General features: G+C 36.9%; 1 protein-coding gene across 2 annotated transcripts; it reads right to left on the bottom strand.

The window, feature by feature from the left end:
* Nucleotides 1–1,132: 1,132 nt before the first annotated feature.
* Nucleotides 1,133–20,232, bottom strand: LOC113519491 (zinc finger protein 595-like). Of its 2 annotated transcripts, XM_052892149.1 has the most exons (8): nt 20,141–20,232; nt 14,646–14,837; nt 10,703–10,837; nt 9,007–10,395; nt 8,228–8,413; nt 4,920–5,018; nt 4,066–4,164; nt 1,133–2,300 (listed from the first exon to the last, which is right to left on the bottom strand). In XM_052892149.1, exons 2-8 carry the CDS (start codon nt 14,775–14,777, stop codon nt 2,145–2,147), a joined length of 2,196 nt encoding a protein of 731 aa, XP_052748109.1. In that variant the 5' UTR covers nt 14,778–14,837; nt 20,141–20,232; the 3' UTR covers nt 1,133–2,144. The 2 variants fall into 2 exon arrangements, with proteins under 2 accessions (XP_052748109.1, XP_026760407.2); XM_026904606.3 differs by lacking the exon at nt 20,141–20,232 and having other exon boundaries at nt 14,646–14,854.
* Nucleotides 20,233–20,556: the final 324 nt, after the last annotated feature.

Below are 20,556 nucleotides of genomic sequence, written 5' to 3' on the forward strand. Positions count from 1 at the left end.
ATGTAACTTAGAACGGCAAACAAGCTGACGGAACCTGATAGTATGTAATAATCGTTGCCTATAAATATGAGCAGTACCATGGACATAACAGAGTATATTGTTTCGTCCATGGGGGGTATCCCTATGCGTTGCCATTCTTGAGGACTCAGGTGTTATTCCTCTATACCCTGTAAATTCACTACCGTATCCCACTCTTCAAACCGATACACAGCCATACAATCACAACCGCTTCACGGTAGAAACATAATGGGATAAAGATGTCCAAGCAAACGACTTTTGGACAGAGTCTCTCCCTGGTAAAACTGTTAAAATTCAAACAATGATCATAATGACTGACTTACAACATTCTCAGATCGCTCAGTTCTCTGAAGCATGATAAAGTTACTTGAGATTACCTCGTAAATGTTATAAGTAGGTACTAAAAATTTTTATCTTGAACTCTCCTCTAAAGATTCGAATCTTGAAGTGTCCTTTCACCGAAAAAACAACTACGTAATTCTACGTAATTTATATAAACAATAACGACCATAGTAAATTCCGATATATTTCAAGACTATGGAATTAAATTCATCACTTTTTAATTATTTAAAAATGACAACGATAAAATTTTATATTTCCATTTTAGAGAATAAGCACCAACCACCCGTTTTCTTTTTCTTTCTACCTCAATTTTTTTTAATAATATGTTTTACGGCTCTGGATACAAGTCCTTTTGAGCCCTTCTACCTCCAATAATTGATTTGTTGCCATATACGAGAATAAAATGTTACTATTGACTATAGAGAGTATTGCCATGCAATTATTGCTTATAAAATGAACAGTAGGTATTTGAAAAATGTTCTTTGCACAGGTTATTTGTTAATTTTAGTCCAGTATTCACAGACATAATGAATAGGTATGTATATACATCGACATATACTAAACAGGAATAATAATTACGACATGCACATACCATCATACCTACTTGTACAACAATAAGTCCATTACACTAAGATTGTCTTGTAAAGATTGCTCTCAGCAACAAGACTGTACTTATAATGTATCGTTGTGTCTGTAAATAGTCTTGCATATTTCCTATATTGTATAATGCAAATAAAGTGGCGGGAAAGGGATTGTTGGTAATGGAGACTGAGAATCCCATACCATTTTCACCCATAAAAAAAAAATCTATACTAATAGTGAATATACAAAAGTATATAAACAAATAAATAAATAATCTATTATTTATTTAAGAGGAAAAAACAAATTGAATGGCGCCATCCGGCCACGGCTTTAAATGCACACAACAGCAGCTGAAAGGATCCGATCGGATACGATGACAGGCGAACGGAGCCGATCGCCTGTCACACATGGGGTCGTCCGTAACTCCTTACGGGGTTATAGGTGCGGATTTCGAGCAATCGCTCTTTGCCCGAGCGTCGACTGCGCAGGCTGCCACCTAATTTTGGGCCAAGTGGGCGGAGCCGGTTCTATTGTAAATAGTACCGGCTAACGGGATGAAAATGTAGAATAAATTATAATGAGGCAGTATACTGTGTCGTCGACCGTGCCGGGCCGGCTTAACCGTCGCCCTGCGTATCGCGTGTCGCGGTAGACGCCCGCGGTCAACCTGCTGTGAGCGGCTAGGTAGTATAGACTTTAAATTCTGTGTACACGATTTAATATCGTTTAAAGATTGTAAAATACGTTCTGATTCGATGCGAGCCATTCGGTGGAAATTATCCTTTAATGAAGCTGCGTAGTTTGTTGAATTTAATTATTTATTTTATTATTTATTTATTTAACATTTTATTGCACCAACATTACAGGACTATCTGTCCCTTCTCAATTCAAAAATGGAATTAAACGTTGCAACAACGTGGCGGCCGTAGTTATAAATTTTATTTATCTACAATTGCACGCCTTAGCCCCTTTGGGGTAGGTATTCTAAATTCAAATATTGCCAAATCTGTCTATGATTTGGGAAAATAAAAACTCCGCGATAGTTTGTTCTTTTTCTCTCCTCATATCACTTCGATGCTATAGATAAATAACTAAAACAAGAGTGACTTATCGCTGGCGAAATTCTAAGATGCCAAGTCCTAAAAAAAAAGAAACCAATTTGACATTTGTAACAAAAAAAGCTAATGCTTTCCCGCGCTTTTTTAAATCATGTCTGTAGACTTCGGCCGACGTTTTCTAATCCTCGGTGGCATTGGTATCTTCATGTGAACCGTTTTAATATGCATTTTCACACAAGTGGACGTCTTGAAGTACTTCTGACACAGATGACACTGGTGTGGCCTGACTCCGAGGTGGACCTGAAAGCGTAAAAGATAAACAATATGGCGACTATACAAAAACAAACTAAATTTATAATCTGTGCTTAAAACTAATTCCACTTTCAGACAAATATATTTGTAAGAACATGTTCACAATCCCGCCAAATCCTTTTCGAGCTTATATTGTGTAGGTAAATTGGAATGGCTATTACATTATGTGTACTTATCATCCGAGCGTATATCCCGGTTGCATCCTAATTGAAGCCCAGGGTACGCTTGCAAGCGATACCATATGTGACTTGACAAGATCAGCTTTTTACAAGAGCGACTGCCGTCTGACCTCTTAACCTAAAGGAGAAAGCTTTCCCGTTATATGGGTGCTTGTAGGTACATACGCCTTTACATTTCTACTTTAGCGTATGCAGGTTTCCTCACGATGTTTTCCTTCACCGTTTAAAGCGAGTGATAATTTAGAAAAATTGCTATTATGTGTATTTATTCAAATACATTATGTCTTAAATAATATAACCATTAAATAACCCAACAAAACAACAATCCATGATGGACTACCATCATGCACCGGGGAGAAGGGATTGTTAGTAATGCATACTACCATTTGCACTCCCATTGCTAACGAATTTAGCAGGTTTTTTTTTAATGGGTGATAATGGAATGGTAACCCCATCCGCACTAATGGTATACACTGGCGAGGCACCAGTGAGAGATGATAAGTGAGGATGAAAGCAGGTCAGTTAGCCCATCGTGATGAATTCAACAAGAACTGTTAACGATGGTTTCCAGGGGTAACCACGTGGAGGTCGACCTAATAGGGCATATTGTTAGCAATGGGGCTGTCAAACTCCATTGTTAACAATCCCTTTCCCCCCACCCTGTCAGTCTGATTTCCATGTGGTTGTAATCCCTGGAAACCATCGTGCTGAATTCCAGATATATTCATCACGAGTGACCGACCTGCTCTTTCCTCCTCACCTATCATCCCTCACTGGTGCCCCGCCGGTGTATACCGATAGCGCAGACAGGCTATTAAAAATCTATTAAAAAAAGCCATGCACATTTGTCATTCAAGTAACCATTTACTGTTTTTTTTTTTATGCAACTTAGAATGGCAAACAAGCTGACGGCCCACCTGATGGATAGTGGTAACCGTCGCCTATACACATGAGCAGTACCATGGACATAACAGAGTATACTGTTTCGCCCATGACACCCTCCATGCGTTGCTATTCCTGAGGACTCAGGTGTTATTTCTCTGTACCCAGTAAATTTTTTTTTATTACAACACAGGGGGTAAACGAGCATGCGGCTCACCTGTCTTTTAAAAAGGAATATGCTCTTTTCTTGAAGGTTATGTTGTCGTATCGGTTCGGAAATACTGCTGCTGGAAGTTGATTCCAAAGAGTGGTTGTGCGTGGAAGAAAGTGCCTTGAAAAACGCACGGTGAAGGACCGCCACCCGTCCAGATGATTGGGATGAAACTTTAGTTCGTGGCGGGTTGTACGGTGGTGAAAATCAGCAGCAGGTATCAATCCGAACAATTCCTCAGAGCACTCCACATGATAAATTCGGTAGAAGATGCACAGAGATGCAACATCTCTGCGCAGTTTCAGTCGGACAGTAAGGCGTTGACTATCGATAATTCGAGCCGCCCGACTTTGAATGCGGTCTAATGGAAGGAGTTGGTACTGTGGCGCTCCTGCCCATAATTGAGAACAGTATTCCCCATACGCGGCCTGACTTATCCCACCCTTCAAACCGAAACATAGTAAATAAATACTATATTTACCCCCATTATGTGTCTCACTACAGCTCCACGTAATTTGAACTTCTTCTTGCAGTAGTCGCATTCAAATGGCCGCTCGTTGGTGTGCACCCGCATGTGACCCTGGAAATAAAAAAAAATGTGTAACGTGTTCCCATTATTTATTATGAAATTGTGTGTATTAATTACAATAAAACTTAACAGAGAAACAGTATTATAATGATGTCACTGGCACACTTGTTATGGAACGCTCAGGTTATGGAATGAGCTCCCTGCCGAGGTATTCCCAAGAGACTACAGCATGGGGTTCTTCAAAAGGGGGGTAAAGAGGTTCCTTTAGGGTCGGCGACGCGCGCGTAATACCTCTGGTATTGCAGGTGTTCATAGGCTACGGTGACCGCTTACCATCAGGTGGGCCGTATGCTTGTTTGCCACCTCAGTGGTATAAAAAAAAAAAACACTCATCGCCTTACTACTATATCGTCCGTTAGTCGCCAACTTTCTGGAAGCGAGAGAGGAGCGCTCCTATTGGTCGGTCGCATTGTACAAAAGTCGATTGCTTGGTCACCTCTGTCCCATTTGTGTTTCTACCGTGAAGCTGTTTGCATGGCTGTGTTCATATGTATTCATATATGTACATTAAAAGTAATGATTATGTATTATATGTACATTTCTTATGTGTATATTATATTTATATTGTGTATTGCCTTAATGTGTTACTATAATTGTCACATATTTTTCACCACATCTGCCCTTCATACGCTTTCTGTTTTTACCCAATGGTTAGCTGGTAGAGAATGCCATATGGCATTAAGCTCGCCGCTTGTACAAAGTTTTATTGTGCAATAAAGAATAAAGTAAAATAAATAAATAAATACCTGTAACGACATCAGTACACTGAACTGCTTGGAACATATAGTGCATTTATATTCTTTCTCATCCGAATGGGTTTTCAGATGCGTCGGGTATGCGTTCTCCTGCAATTAACATTTCATTAATATAACAAACTGAACAATTGGTAATCTTTTCATATCTCTGTTTACATTATGTTTATTATTATTTTTTAAATTTTACTAAAATTCTCATCTCCCCTCTTAAGGAGAGGAGATGGCAACTAACCCCCGGCAGAAGCACAGTCGGCCGGGGTTCAGGGCCCCAGGGAGAGAAACCGGCGTACAATGCGGGCAGAATCTAAGAGCACCGCTTTCTGCATCTTTCCCGGGAATGAGCCGCCTCGGAATCCCAACCGTCTGAGATGTTGTTCCAGACTGGTTGGGATAAGACCGTTCACCGACATAACGATTGGGATGATTTCGGTGGATGTCACTCCCCACATTTCGGTCACCTCGTGAGCCAGGTCGAGATATTTTTCTCTTCTTCTCGGTTTCGGCTTTCACGAGGTTCTCGTCATGCGGTTTTTTTATTATAAATTTACTTATTATAAATTTATTTTAAATTTACGATATCTCGGCTTAAAACCGGTTTTACAGGTGTACACGGGCCTAAGCCAAGTGCGGAACTGTGTGCTAGGTTTTTTTGTATAAATGTAATTTGTCTGGTAATCTGTTTGTAATATTATGTTAACCTGTAGATGTACCAGGAGCGTCTAGTCCAATTTGCAGAAACTTCCCGACAATTCGGCATGTATTTAGGATTACGGCTTTCTGTAATTGATGGTAAATATTGGGTGGTAACTTTAGAGTATTTATCGCGTGATGCAGTTGTTTCGGTATTACACCTGTCGTGGACAGTACTATTGGAACTATTGCCACTTTTTGTAAGTTCCAAAGTCGGGTGATTTCGTATTGAAGTACGGTGTATTTAGATATTTTCTCTGCTATTGTATTTTGTATGTTGTGTGTATTAGGTACAGCTATATCTATCAAATAAGCAGTTTTGTTTGTTTTTTTTATTAATGTAATATCTGGTCTATTGTAGTGGATTGTTCTATCCTTGAGGATGGCTCGGTCAAAGTAAAGTTTAACTGTGGTGTTTTCTAGTACATTCTCAGGCTTATATTTATAATACGGTTGAATGGAGGTAATGAAATTGTTTTGGTAGGCGAGTTTTTGGTGTATTATATTGGCTACCTGGTCATGTCTATGTTTAAAATCAGTTTGCACTATTGCTTTACATGCTCCTGTTATGTGTTGGATTTATTATTATTATTATTATAGCCTGGACGAATATTTATTCATTAGTACATATATGTGTACATGGCGGACTTAATGCTAGAAGCATTCTCTCCCAGTCAACCGTAGGGAAGTGTCAGAATACTCGAATGCGGTACTAGTAATTATTGATATACATACATACTAAAATTACATATATAAACGAATAAATATATATAAATAACAAATATACTTACACATATATGACATATACTATATTATACACGAAATTGAGAATAATATAAAGCACTTACTGCTCGGATAAAAATAAAAAGTGTGCGTTAACGCTTTTTTTGAAATATGTCAATGATAAAGATAAAGAGTCATCATTTGTAAAAAATAATGTCACATATAAATATATTTTGTTTCAGTGTATAATTTTAAATGTTACGTTTTGTATACTGTCAACTGTTCCCATATATAGTGTAGGAAGCAATGATAAATTCTGTGCTAATACAAACATACTTTGTTAAATAAATAAATAAATAAATATCATATCATATTGTACGCTTATATAGCACGACATGGAGATACTATTTAACTGATGTAATACCTTAATTTAACCTATGATCCACAATAAAGTCATTTGTATTTGTATTTATTTATTTACACATACACTAAACAAACTTTAAACTTAAATCATATCATTTATCAGATACAATCTCTGTTTAAGGAAATAAATTATACATGTCACATATCGTCACCTCTATGGTAAACTTACCAAACTGAAAAAGATACGTTTTACAGGGGAACGTTTTGAAACATTTAGAATGCAAATAACTTTTGACAGAAGACTACTGTAAACGATCATGCTAACATTTTAGTTTTAAAATCCTGTTTTTTATTGAATGCGCTTAATAAATTATTTATTATATTACAAGTATCAGAAATAAATTAAGAGGTTTGTTTGAATCGAAGCATTTGGCGTTCCATTGTTTCTGCCTACCCTAATGGGAGACAGGCGTGACAGATATGTATGTATGTATGTAAGTATCAGAAATAAATGCATATTCGTCACTTTGCACCTTCATACATGAGAGTTCCCAGGTATTGAGTTATACAACAGCAAATCTACGAAAGTGGCAGTTTCGTAAGTTGCCAAAGAAAATCATTTATTTTATCTGGCAAACTAACGAAGGTGCCACTTTCGTAAATATACCAAGGTATAAATCACGTGTTTTGGAGAGAAGTTCAGTTTAAATAACAACGTTATAGCAATCATTCATGTAAAATAACTAAATTAGGATTGAAAAATTCATAAAATAATTATTGAAATTTTCAAATTAAAGTGTTTATTATAGAAAATACTATAAAAATATGCTAAGTAAGTTTACTTTGGGTGTATCACAAAAATATGGAGATTCGAGCTACTCGATTTCTTTAACCGTTAGAGATAGAAATTTGAAAGTAAGCCACAATAAGTAGTATGACGCAAGATGTAGATTTTTAAAGAAATGTCAAATTTAAAAAAAACTGCAGATTCGTAAATTTGCCATAGAGGTGACGATATGACATAATAATGTAGATTACACAGTTATATAATAACATTACTATTTCACATTGAAATTAGAATAAAAAAAGAAAAACATATAAAAAAAAAAAACATATTAAAATACAGAAAAATTCAAGCCAAAAGGATATTTCGACAGTACATTCGACACACAGCGACCAGAGGGAGACTTTGTACAAAAGTCGTTTGCTTGGGTACCTCTAACCCATTCGTGTTTCAACCGTGAAGCAGTTGTGTTTGCATGGCTGTGTTTCGGTTTGAAGGGTGGGATATGGCGTGAATTTACAGGGTACAGAGGAATAACACCTGAGTCCTCAGGAATGGCAACGCATGGGGGTATCATGGGTGAAACAGTATACTCTGTTATGTCCATGGTACTGCTCATGTCTGTAGGCGACGGTTACCACTTTCCAACAGGTGGGTTGTCAACTTGTTTGCCATTCTAAGTTGTATAAAAAAAACAATATACATGGGACACCATCACCCTGTCTCCCCAGACACTTACCATGCACAGTTTCCCGCAGATCTCGCACATGACCTTCCTGGCCACCTTCATGATCTTCCCATCGTCCCTCAAGCCCCGGAACGCTGGGTTCCTCAGGTGGCCGGGCACGTTCACGTGGTCGGGCCTGGCGATGTGTTTGGCGTAGTGTTCGGCGAAATTGTAGGCCGATTTATACGTACCGTTGCACTGAAATTTTTTAAAATATTTTATTAAATTAGGTGTTACTTTACGGAAGACCATATCACTGGTTATTTTATGTAACTTGCTAGTTTTTTTATGTAACTTAGAATGGCAAACAAGCTGACGGCCTACGTGATGGAAAATGGTAACCGTCACCTATAGACATGAGCAGTACCGTGGACATAACAGAGTATACTGTTTCGCCCATTATACCACCCATGCGTTTCCATTCCTGAGGACTCAGATGTTGTTATTCGGTACCCCGTAATTTCACTGCCATATCCCACCCTTTACAATGGAACAAATCAATGCAATAGCATTGCCAGATTGGGTATTTTTTGGCAATTTTGGGTTAAAAAAGTATAGTTCCAATTTTAAGGAATGAAATCTTTGGAGAAATTTTTTGAAAAAGGTGAAATGGGCTTGGAGTAATTTTGAATATTTTTTGTACAGTTTTGATTTTTGTAAAGTGTATTATCACCGGCCATTAATTGACCACTGCACTGAACATATGCCTCCCCCATAAAGGAGTTTGCACATAGTTGCTATGCTTGGCAAGCAGGTAAATCTCTTGTACGATCTCTAAGTTAACAACTTACCACTTCACATTTGAAGTAATCTGTCGTATGTGTGTTCAGATGCTCATTCATCTCGTCCTCGGTGTCGAAGCCTTCACCGCACTGCACACAGGGAACAACCTGCCCACACTTATCCAAATGCCTCCGCAGCGCTGCATGGTTATGGAACTTCGTGTTACAAGCATTACACTCGCTCGGCTCCTCAGAAATATTCCTGTGGTTATGATTCTGCACTAGATGGTAGGTCAACAAATTTTCCGCTGTGAAAATATCGCCGCAATTCACGCAGTTATACCCACCACAGTACAAACTCTGGTGTTTGGCCAGAGCGTCGTCCGTTCTGAACTTGGCGTTACACTTCTCACACACAAACCAAGTCTCAGGGATGTCGCTGTGGATTTTGCGCTTGTGCGTAAGCAGACCCTTCTCGCCGATGAACGATTCACCACAGTACTCACAACCCTTGAGTTTCGATGTGTGCGTTAAACGCTTGTGAGACAAATACGAAGATAAATGGCCGAAGGATTTCCCACAATCACACGTGAACACTTTCCCAGCGTGGAATGCGGCGTGACCTTCCGCTGTACTCCTGGATCGGGTGTTAAAATCGCACACCTTGCACACATATTTAAATAGATGAACGAACAAATGGTGCTTGTGGAGGTAACGCTTCTGACGGAACCGAGAATTGCATATGGGACACACGTATTCGCCTAGCGACGGGTCGTGTTTGTTCTTATAATGGTTCAACAATTTACTTTTAGAATTGAAACCTATACCGCAATCGTCGCACTGCAGTTTATTTGTGGGCTTCTCTTTTAACGCCCTCACTTCTTCTAATTGCTCCTCGCGAGTAAACACAGTGAGCTCAAAGTTATATTCTTCGGCGAATTTCTTCGTTATATCAATTACATCTCCCTTTTTATTTTTTAACTTTACATCTTTCACTTTCTTTTTCTTTTTAAGTATTATTCGCGGTTTATCTATCTTTGTTTTTGAATCTTCCTCTTCGGCTGTTAAGTCTACTGTATTATTTGTAGTGGCCACATCGTTAGTAATCTCAAATATATCATTGGACATGGAGAAATTGTCAAAAAAGCTTGTAATGTTCGTATCTTCTACATCTATGGGATTTAATTCTGATTTTAATTTATTATCTATGGTCACAAATTCTGTCTCGATATTACTAAAACCGTTTTCAATTACAACTTCTTGTTTAGTAACTGTATAATTTGTTTTCTTTACACTCTCATTTGGATTTACTATAACCTCATATTTTTCGTCTGAATCTATTGTTTTTTCGTCGTATCCATTGGAATCTAATAGAGTGATGTTAAATAATTCTTTTTTAATATAATTAAGGAATGTATGTTTCTTGCGATCCATTTTGCGTATGTAGGACGTGGTAATCTATGGAGTTAAAAAAAAAATAATATACCTATGTTAATATTAGTGATTATTGGAACTGGCGCCAGCGATTGCTTGGATAAAAATGTAATTTAATTGAACATATACGCAGCGCCAAGTAATTTAGTCTCAAACTATATAGAGCTTCTACTGTTAACACAACTCACAGACATAAGTACTTCTTTTTTACACACGTGAATAGAAATTATCACATTGTGCAGGATCGAACCAGTGACTATCGAAAAGTGAGGCGGTGTCCAAAGCCGCTAGACCGGCAAGGTCATCAAAATGGGAGCTAATAACTACTTACCCGGATGCCCCTTACTTCAGCCTCTTCAAGCTTATCCTGTGCCTTCCTGCAAATGTTCCTGTATGCTATAAACTTCTGTAGATGCACTGCACACATTGCGCACAGGTGATGGGGGTACCCATCGTCTGCTAGCACCTAGGAAAAAAAAAATATTATCATTATTTTAGCCCTTAACTGTTTACTGCTGAACATAAGCCTTCTCCATAAGGGGAGTTTTGCCAGTAGTTGCCACGCTTGGCAGGCGGGTTGGCAACCGTTGGCTTTTACAGATGTTTTAAGAAGGACCCTGCTGCCTATTCCTCCACCGTAGTTAGTCTTTGGTGATGTTTTAGAAGGACGCTGCTGCCCACCCCTCGCCCTCCCTTAGTCGCCTCTTACGACACCCACAGGAAAAGAAAGAAAGGCCCATTCTATGCTGGGACCAACATGGCAAAAATTTAACAAATAATAGTTTATTCAGTAAATATTGTTACAAAGAAAGTTCATACAGTGTAAAATAACTTGGAAGAGGATCTAACAGCGCATCATCAACAGTGATAGCGGAATGGTACTCCCGCCTGTGATATCGGTACACAGTGGCGGGTTACCAGTGAGGGATGATAGGTGCTGACGAAAGCAGGTCTGTTAGCCCATCGTGACGTAATTCACTAGAATCTACAACGATGGTTTTCAGGGGGAACCGCGTGGAGGTTGACCTGATAGGGTACATTGCTAGCAATGGGACTGGTAGTCCGCATTACTAATAATCCCCCTCAAGGTGAAGGCGTTAGGTTTTTTTTTTTAAAGGATGATAATGGAAGGTTAACCCCACCCGCGCTATCGGTATACACTGGCGGGGCACCAGTGAAGGATGATAGGTGAGGATGAAGCAGGTCAGTTAGCCCATCGTGACAAATTCAACAAGAATTGTTCACGATGGTTTCCAGGGGGAACCACGTGGAGGTTGACCTGATAGGGCATATTGCAAGCAATGGGGCTGTCAAACTCCATTACTAACAATCCCTTTCCCCCCGAAGGCGTTAGGTTATGTTTGCCTAAATGGTTCCCGCTCAGTGTTATGCTACAGTCGAGGAGGTACAGCACTGATTTTCATCAGGGGCATTTTGGGTTAGACTTAATTTTATTTCAATTAGTATAGAGGTATTAATACTCTCTCTCTTCGTCCTCTTTATTACTGAAGATCGTGTCCTTGTAAGGTGTCCGTTGCCTTTCTTATGATGTTACTCCATTTCGCACGGTCTTCAGCCTCTCGCAGGGCAGCTGCATTTGACAGTCCCGTAACGGCAGTTACTTGGTCCGACCATCGATTAGGCGATCGTCCGCATGCTCTTTCTCCCTCTATCTTGCCTACAACCATTTGTTTGTCCAGATTGTCGGACTGTCGTCGAGCAACATGACCGAAGTATCCAAGAATCCTCCGACAGCAGACTGTCGAGAGCCTATCTTTTATGCGGAGTTGCGTCAGGATAGATATATTCGTGCGCTTTGCTGTCCAGGGAATACTCAGCATCCTTCGCCAGCACCACATCTCGAGAGCATGAATCTTTTTTCGCTCCTTTGCTCTTATTGTCCATGACTCGACTCCATACAAAAATATTGAGAAAATCCGAGTACGGACTAGTCTTGTCTTGGTGACATTTGAGATCTTTCTGTTATTATTTCAGTTTGGTATTAATACATACATAAAATAGCATTGCCTACATATTATCTGTACACACAATCCAGCACTGTACTATAGACGAGCGTCCTCTGGTGTCGAAATAAAACAAACCAGTGATGTTGGATCGTAGTAAATGAGAAAGTTATTTTATTCAATAATAATACATGTATCTAGCCTACATAACAAATCAAATTATAGTGCCGTCTAACTTTTTGACAGCGCCATCTGTTTTAACCTTAGGTTTTTTTTTTTATTTTATACAACTTAGAATGGCAAACAAGCTAACGGCTCACCTGATGGAAAGTGGTAACCGTCGCCTATAGACATGAGCAGTAGCATGGACATAACAGAGTATACTGTTTCGCCCATGATACCCCCCATGCGTTGCCATTCCTGAGGACTCAGGTGTTATTCCTCTGTACTGTGTAAATTCACGCCATATCCCACCCTTCAAACCGAAACACAGCTATGCAAACACAACTGCTTCACGGTAGAAACACGAATGGGACATACTAAACAATTTTATTACAAACTTATACACTATCATGAGGACACATCACAATTTTATTTAAAAAAAAAAGTAAGCCAGACAGAAGATAGTAGGGAGAACTTCCAAATCAATGCACATATGCGAAATGGGGATGAGCAAATAGTACAATATAAATGTATTATTTACTTGTTGTACAATTAATGAATTAAAACCGTGTGGTCCCGGCATAGAATAGACCACCCTTTCCTTTCCCGTGAATGTTGTAAGGAGTGACTAAGGAAGGGCGAGTGATGGGCAGCAACATCCCTCTTAAAAGATCTTTAAAGCTTAACTGCGGTTGCCAACCTGTCTGCCAAGCTTAGCAACTTACTGAGCGACTGTTTTTACTTAACCCAATAAACAGAAAATAGGTGCAATGAAAGTATATGTATGTATGTATATTAATATAATATATGTTTTATTGGGTATGGTGGGTATAATACACCTGAAGTCGGGGGAAAGGGATTGTTAGTAATGGAGACTGAGAATCCCATTGCTAGCAATATACCCAACCAGGTCCACCTCCTCGCGGTTGTTCCTGGAAACTATCATGGTTAATTCCTGATGAATTCATCATGATGGGCTAACTGGCCTGCCTTCTCATCTATCACCCTTCACTGGTGCTCCGCAAGCATTTACCGTTAGCGCAGACGGGGTTACCATACCATTTTCAACCATAAAAAAAAATACACCTGAAGTGAGATGGAAACTAAATTTAATTAAGTATGTGTTAAAATTAGTGCGGGGGGGGGGGGGCATGTAACCAAACTGTACTGGAATCAATATCAATAGGAGCGCGCAGTAACTATGTGCGAGCACGTCGACAGCACTTATTCGATGTTCCATTACAAAGAACAGAGTTCGCTAAGCAGGCTCCCCTATCTCTTGCATTGAAACTACTCGATGATATTTTGAACCTATTCATCCGTGTATCCGTATATACAGTATCCATAATTTGATGTATTTGCTTCCAACTTGCTGGAGTTTCGTCAAATGACAAAATGTGTATTATTCCTATTTTATACATGTCATTGTACTGATGATTTCCGGGTGAGCATATTGGAAGACCGTAAAGATCATCTAAAAGATGTAATGTAATAAATAAATAATAAATTTACTATACATACATCAAATAAATAATTAATTACAACACGCTTACATTTAAAACAAATCATTGTTAATAAGGCATAACTTATTAAAAAGAAAAATTCTTAAGAACCAAGATGACATACATATTCTGAGGAGTCTCACATGTAAAATCTGCCTTAAATCCATTATCCAATCTGTCCCACTTAAGTTTCTATTGGTGGTCCACTATGTTCTTATAGCCATTTAAACTTGAAATGGGATATATGTAACAATATACGCTGGCAAGGCACCAATGAAGCATGATAGGTGACCCACTGTCATTAATACACTAGGAATTCAGCATGATGGTTTCCAGGGGAGAACAAGTGGAGGTCGACCTGACAGGATGTATTGCTAGCAACTCCTTGCTAGCAATACATCCTGTCAATAGTTAATAATGCGGACTACCAGTCTCCACTGGTAGTCCGCATTATTAACTATTCTTTCCCCTTACCCTTAAGGTATAGCAATGAATAACAGGGCACGAGTACCATACCTTAAGTCTTAGGTGCGTATGAGGGAGTATCATAGGCATTACGGTATGAACGGTTATAAAATAGAAATTAAAGACGACGACGAATTAGTCCTTTGCTTACTTGTTAAATTGATAAAAAAAAAATACTAACCGGAACACCTACGAGCCTTCCGAAATGTTCAAATAGCTTATTTTCAAACATATCATATAGTTTGACATCAGTTGCCAGACATCCACGGCAGGCAAGTACCTCAAACAAATTATTCTGCTTCACCAAATACATAATTAGAATACTTTTTAAGGTAAAAGAAATTATTTGTTAGTTAATACATAATAAAAATTGTAAGATAATTTTTTTTTTTTTTAGTACGTTTGTTCCGTTTGGAACAGGCTAAGGTCGGAGACCATGCTGCCTAGTCTTCAAGAAGATAATTTGTCTGGAATTTTATTTTTCTAATGTCGCTTCAATTATTGTCATAATCTTCAATATTTCATTTGTCAAATCCGGTAAGTACATTTTCATAAATATCTTTTCTTGAGTTTTCTTAAACCAGTGGATTTATCAAATTAAAAATAAATAATTATAATAAATCATTGTCTTGCAATTCAATAAAAGTATTCTTATAGCTCCTTGAATGTTGTAGTAATATAAGTGAAAATAGCTTTGAAACAAGAAGGAAATCTTAAGAGAAGCGGGATTGAGTGCGGGATATTTTCGGGTTTTTTGAAGATAATCCTAAGTTCGTCAAACATAATGTGTCTTTGAATGACAAATTCAGAGCAATCAAAAAAAAGGTGATGTAGAGATTGGGCTGTATTTGAGTTACACCATGTGCATGATGGGGAAGCGATCATGCCCATTCGGTGCAGGTGTTCGTTGAAATGTCCGTGGCCGATTCGTAATCTACAAATATTGGTGTAAAATTTTCTGTTTGTGTCCTTTCCTTTGCAGAACCACGGTTTTCCAATACGCCAATTAATTTTGCGGTACCATTTGCCTTTAGTCTGTAATATTTGAGTCCAATGCTCCTCCCATTTAGTTGTAACGATTTTATGTATTCCAATACTACAATCTGAGTAACAAAGGGGTAAATCTTGAACACGAGCAGCACTTGAATTAATAATTTTAGCCAAAGTGTCTACTTGTTCATTCCCAAACACTCCAATATGTGAAGGGGTCCAGATGAAGATAATATCTTTTCCATATATAGTACAGAGATGATAATATTTATTACGAATTTCTTGAATTAAGTAGTTTGATGATGAAATGATTGTGTTATTTTTTAATGCCATAAGAACACTCATACTATCTGTAATTATAATCCATTTCGAATATAGTACCTGTTTTTCTATGTATTCTAATGCTAAAAATATAGCTTTTGCTTCTGCTGTGTAAATACTAGCCAAAGTTGAAATTTTATAACCGTGACCAAATCTATTAGACAAATCGTAAAAAGCCACTGAAGTGCTAAGTGCATTTTTGGAACCATCTGTATATATCTGCCTGTAGTCAATAAATTCTGATAAAGTCTCATACATATCGTGCTTTTCTTTTATGTCTTTATGTATAACAATTTTGATCTTACAGAACTTACTCTCATAAAGGCCATTATAACAAGGAAGTATCTTACTACTATAGATGTTATATTCATCTCGTAAATTCAAATCATTGATAATAGTTTTATTCAAAAACATAGAAATGGGGCAATTTAATAATTTGAGTATGAGTGGGTTATTGGAAACTGAAAAAACTTTGAAGAGAAATTTGAGTTTTAGGTATTCGAAACGAAGAAGGATAGGAGGCAAATTACATTCTACTTGCATTGAGATAATTGGAGAAGTATACATAGCACCTAAAATAAGTCTTAAATTCATATTTTGAATTTTTTCGAGTTTTTCTACTAATTTATGTTCTGAGGCATAACAAAAGAAAGCGTAATCAAAATTACTTCTAACAAGAGATTTGTAAAGTAAAAGGATAATTTTAGGATCAGCTCCCCAGTTACGACCAATTACAGATCTTATTATATTAGTGGCTCTTAAAGCACGATCTACTAAGCAATCAACGTATAGATCCCATTTTAAATTTTGATGAAAAATTACCCCCAGAAATTTAACGCTACAGTCTGTTGGAAGAGTTTGATTATTATATATAATATTCATTAATGGAACATATTTATGAACTTGATGAAAAACAACTACTTTACTTTTGGTTAAACTAATATCGAGGGAAAGAAGAGAAAAATATTTCTCAAGTCTTTTTAATGACTCATTTAACACTAATTGCATATCAATAATATTCTTTCCTTTTATATAAATTAATAAATCATCGGCAAATTGCAAGTTGTTCACACTGTTTCCTAAAACTAAATTAAGTTTATAGATATATAAAATATATAGTAGCGGGCTTAAAATACCACCTTGACATACTCCTTTAGAGCTTAACCTAGGTCCTATTAATTTACTATTTACTTTAACATACACTTCTCTATTACTAAGAAAATTATAAATCCATTCGATAAGTTTCATTGGAAGAAATGAGGATAGAATCGAAGATAGAACTGTTAAATTTACATTGTTAAAAGCTCCTACGACATCTAAAAAAACAGATAGAACATATTCATCGTTATTCAAAGCAGTACTAAGGTCGACATAGAAGTTCGCTAAACTTTCGCGCGCTGAATATCCACGGCGAAAACCAAATTGATTCGATGGTAATATACTATTACTTTCAATAAAGAACTCTAAACGCTGTTTAATTAATTGTTCGAATAATTTGCCTGCACAGGACGTCAATGTTATAGGTCTATAGGAGTCGAAATTTGTAGGATCTTTACCGGGTTTAATTACTGGAATCAAACAATCCATTTTCCATTCTGGTGGGATAATACAGTCCTTCCATAAATCGTTAAAAATTTGTAAGAGTTTAGTAAGGTTTATTTTATTCAGCAATCGAAACATATTGTATGTTAAGCGATCAAGGCCACTAGCTGTATCTTTTCTAGATTTTACTGCACTGGATATTTCATCAATTGAGAATGGGTCAGTGAGAAATTTTGGGCATGAATTAACAGAATTAAACTGTTTGTCATCAAAAGGTGAGTGTACAAAATCAGGAGTATATTTGCGTAAAAAATCATTGACCCATGATATATCTTTAAAATGATTTTGACGATGTTTTGAATTTAGTTTTCTCATATTTTGCCAAACAGTGGAAATTGGTGTTAATCTATTAAATTTGGAACAAAATTCCTGCCACCCCTGTTGTCTTACTTGCTTAATTACTAACTTTTTAACAGCTTGAACTCTTTTAAAATTTATGTAATTATCGAGAGTTGGATTTTGTTTAAACCTAAGGTAAGCCGCTTTACTATCATTGACAGCTGTCGCACACCTGTTATTCCACCAAGGTACTGCAATATGTTTGTGCCTCTTTGAAGTATTTGCACCGCTATTTGATAAGTTCCTACGTGGAACGGAACGTTCCACAGCTGTCAAAATAATTTTACAGAACCTATTGTAATTGTTTAAGGGTTCATTGACATCATACTCGAAATCCAAAAGTAATTGATTAACAGCTTCAGAATAAAGATCCCAATTAACGAGACGTAGGTTTATACGATTTAACAAAAGTTTATTAACTTCATCTATAGGAGCATGTTGTTCACCTGACGGAGTTGATGAAGAGTTCTTTGTGTTTATTTTAGTAAAAGTCGGCAGGTGATAACTTCCTAACGGATCATCATGAACCGACCACTCGCATTTTAATGATATGGATGGGGATACCATAGTTAAATCAAGGCCATTGGGTCTCCAAATATGAGAGCCAACAGTAGTAACTTGCTTATCATTTAATAGTACCAAATTACATTCATCTAAACAATCAAGAATGTCTTTACCTCTTGTATTAGTGGAGGTACAACCCCACATAGTATGATGTGCATTTAAATCTCCAGATATGATAGTGGGTTTAGGAAGAGACTCCAAAAAGAACTTAAATTTGGCTTTAGTAAAACTAGGTGTACTATTGGTAGGACAGTAAATACTGGCAACTGAATACCAAGAATTATTAACTTCAATACTAATAGCTATAGTTTGCAAAGAATTGTCGAAAAAAGAGTGAAGTTTTTTATATCTAATACTATTATGTATAATAATCGCTACTCCATTGTGGTTATTACCACAATCATTTCGTTCTATACAATAATCTTTAATTTTTAATTTGTAATGTGATTTTAGCCAAGTTTCTGAGATGAGAGCAATGTGAATATGATGTTCATTTAAAAATTGTGTAAAAATATGTCGATTGCTCAGTAGGCTCTGAGCGTTCCACTGTATGATAGTTAATTGGTCTCGATTGAATTTTGTGAAATAGGTCTATTACCAAAAGTATCATATAACACATTCAAAACACTTTTAGTGTTAATAGATGTGTTCTTTGTGTTATGTAGTGAAATAAGTTTGATTATGCTTTCTATTAAAAGTGATAAACTCTTGTTATCAGAATTTAGAATTGAAATTAGGTCTACATTTTTTTTAGGTTTGTTACCCAGTTTAGGAAATATTTCAGTGCTAAGTATATCTCCAAAAGAAGCAGGTCTGAATTTAGATCTATTTTCAGCAATTTTCTTTTGTTTAACAGGGCATTGCGGTGATACACTTGTGTGATTTCCATTGCAGTGTACACAAATAGCTTTTTCCATTCCAGTTGTACAAGTTTTATAATTATGCTCACCTTTGCAGATGCTGCAACGCTCAGAATTCTTACAGAATTTAGCTAAATGTCCATACCTCAAGCACCGGTAGCATTGTTTAACTGGTGGTATATATGGAGTGACATTGTGGCGCCAACCTCCAATATCCAGATATTCAGGTAATACAGATGCAGCAAAAGTAATTGTCACGGTTAGAGTTGGCTGTAACACATATCCATGAGTCAAGGTATTTTTTCTTAAAATTCTTTTAATAGCAATAATTTTCTTAGAACTCGATATCATAGTATATATTTTTTTATTAGATATATTTGTAGGTACATTTCTAATAACGCCTGTAACTTCTGTTGAAGAAGCAGGAATACTGGCCTTAAAATGGTAGTCATTTAAAAAAGTTTTATTATTTAAAAAAGCATTGGCTAAGTCTGGCTTTTGAAAGTATACTCCGATTTTGAATTTATTTATAGATCTAAGATAAGTTACCCCTTTATTAAATCGTTTTAAACAGGAGGAGAGTGAGAGCAAGTCTCTGGATCCAATGGTTTTCTGACTATCTGAGGATTCAACAAAGACAACAAATTCTGTCCCAGGGGATTCCTCGGGATATCTTCTAATATAATCTGTGACGTAGTAAGGTTTATACTTATCGGCCTTATCAATTTCAGATTCTGAGTCAGTAGAAGTATCTTCCGAATATATATCCTTGTCATTACAAGGTTCATGGTCTACATCACCTGAATCGTCATCTTTTTTTTTCCTTTTTCTACAACTGCGCTTCCCCATGAATGCTAATTATATTACTGTCGCTGAATTTAGTGAAAATATAATATTTTATTCAATAATAAGAATTGATAGAGATAGTTTTAATAAATTAATAAAAAAAATTTAAAAAACCCGCTTGTTCTTATTCGAGTTTCCCGCCCTTTTTTCATTTTAAGATAATACTAAAAGACGGACAGCTGACATTGACAGATCATAACATAGATATTTTGTTTTTTTTTTTCATTTATTGTGACTTTGGCGAAAGCCATCAGCCAAAAAGTAACAATTACAAGGTAACAATAACATAACATAGATAATTAATAATTACATTCATACTTCACACAGACAGATTACAGAAAGTAAACTAGACATAAATTAAAAGACCTAAATTATTGCCACAGATATATAAATTATTGCTTTGAATTTATTTAATTCATTATATTTTCATTGCGAACAGATAACGGCTGGTATGTAACTCCGTTAAATATTTTTTTTATACGACTTAGAATAACAAACAAGCTGACGGCCCACCTGATGGGAAGCGAGAACCGTCGCCTATAGACATGAGCAATACCATGGACATAACAC

Source organism: Galleria mellonella, unplaced genomic scaffold (genome assembly GCF_026898425.1).
Source record: "Galleria mellonella isolate WM207_F2 unplaced genomic scaffold, CSIRO_AGI_GalMel_v1 utg150, whole genome shotgun sequence".
NCBI lineage: Eukaryota > Metazoa > Arthropoda > Insecta > Lepidoptera > Pyralidae > Galleria > Galleria mellonella.

Bases quoted from the DNA above. Each gene is read 5' to 3' on its own strand.
- LOC113519491 (XM_052892149.1), bottom strand. From the start codon at position 14,777: ATGTATTTGGTGAAGCAGAATAATTTGTTTGAGGTACTTGCCTGCCGT. The intron at 10,838-14,645 runs GTTAGTATTTTT...TTTTTTTCCTAG, and splicing joins GAAGGCTCGTAGGTGTTCCG to GTGCTAGCAGACGATGGGTA. The intron at 2,301-4,065 runs GTAAATATAGTA...TTACGCTTTCAG, and splicing joins TAGTGAGACACATAATGGGG to GTCCACCTCGGAGTCAGGCC.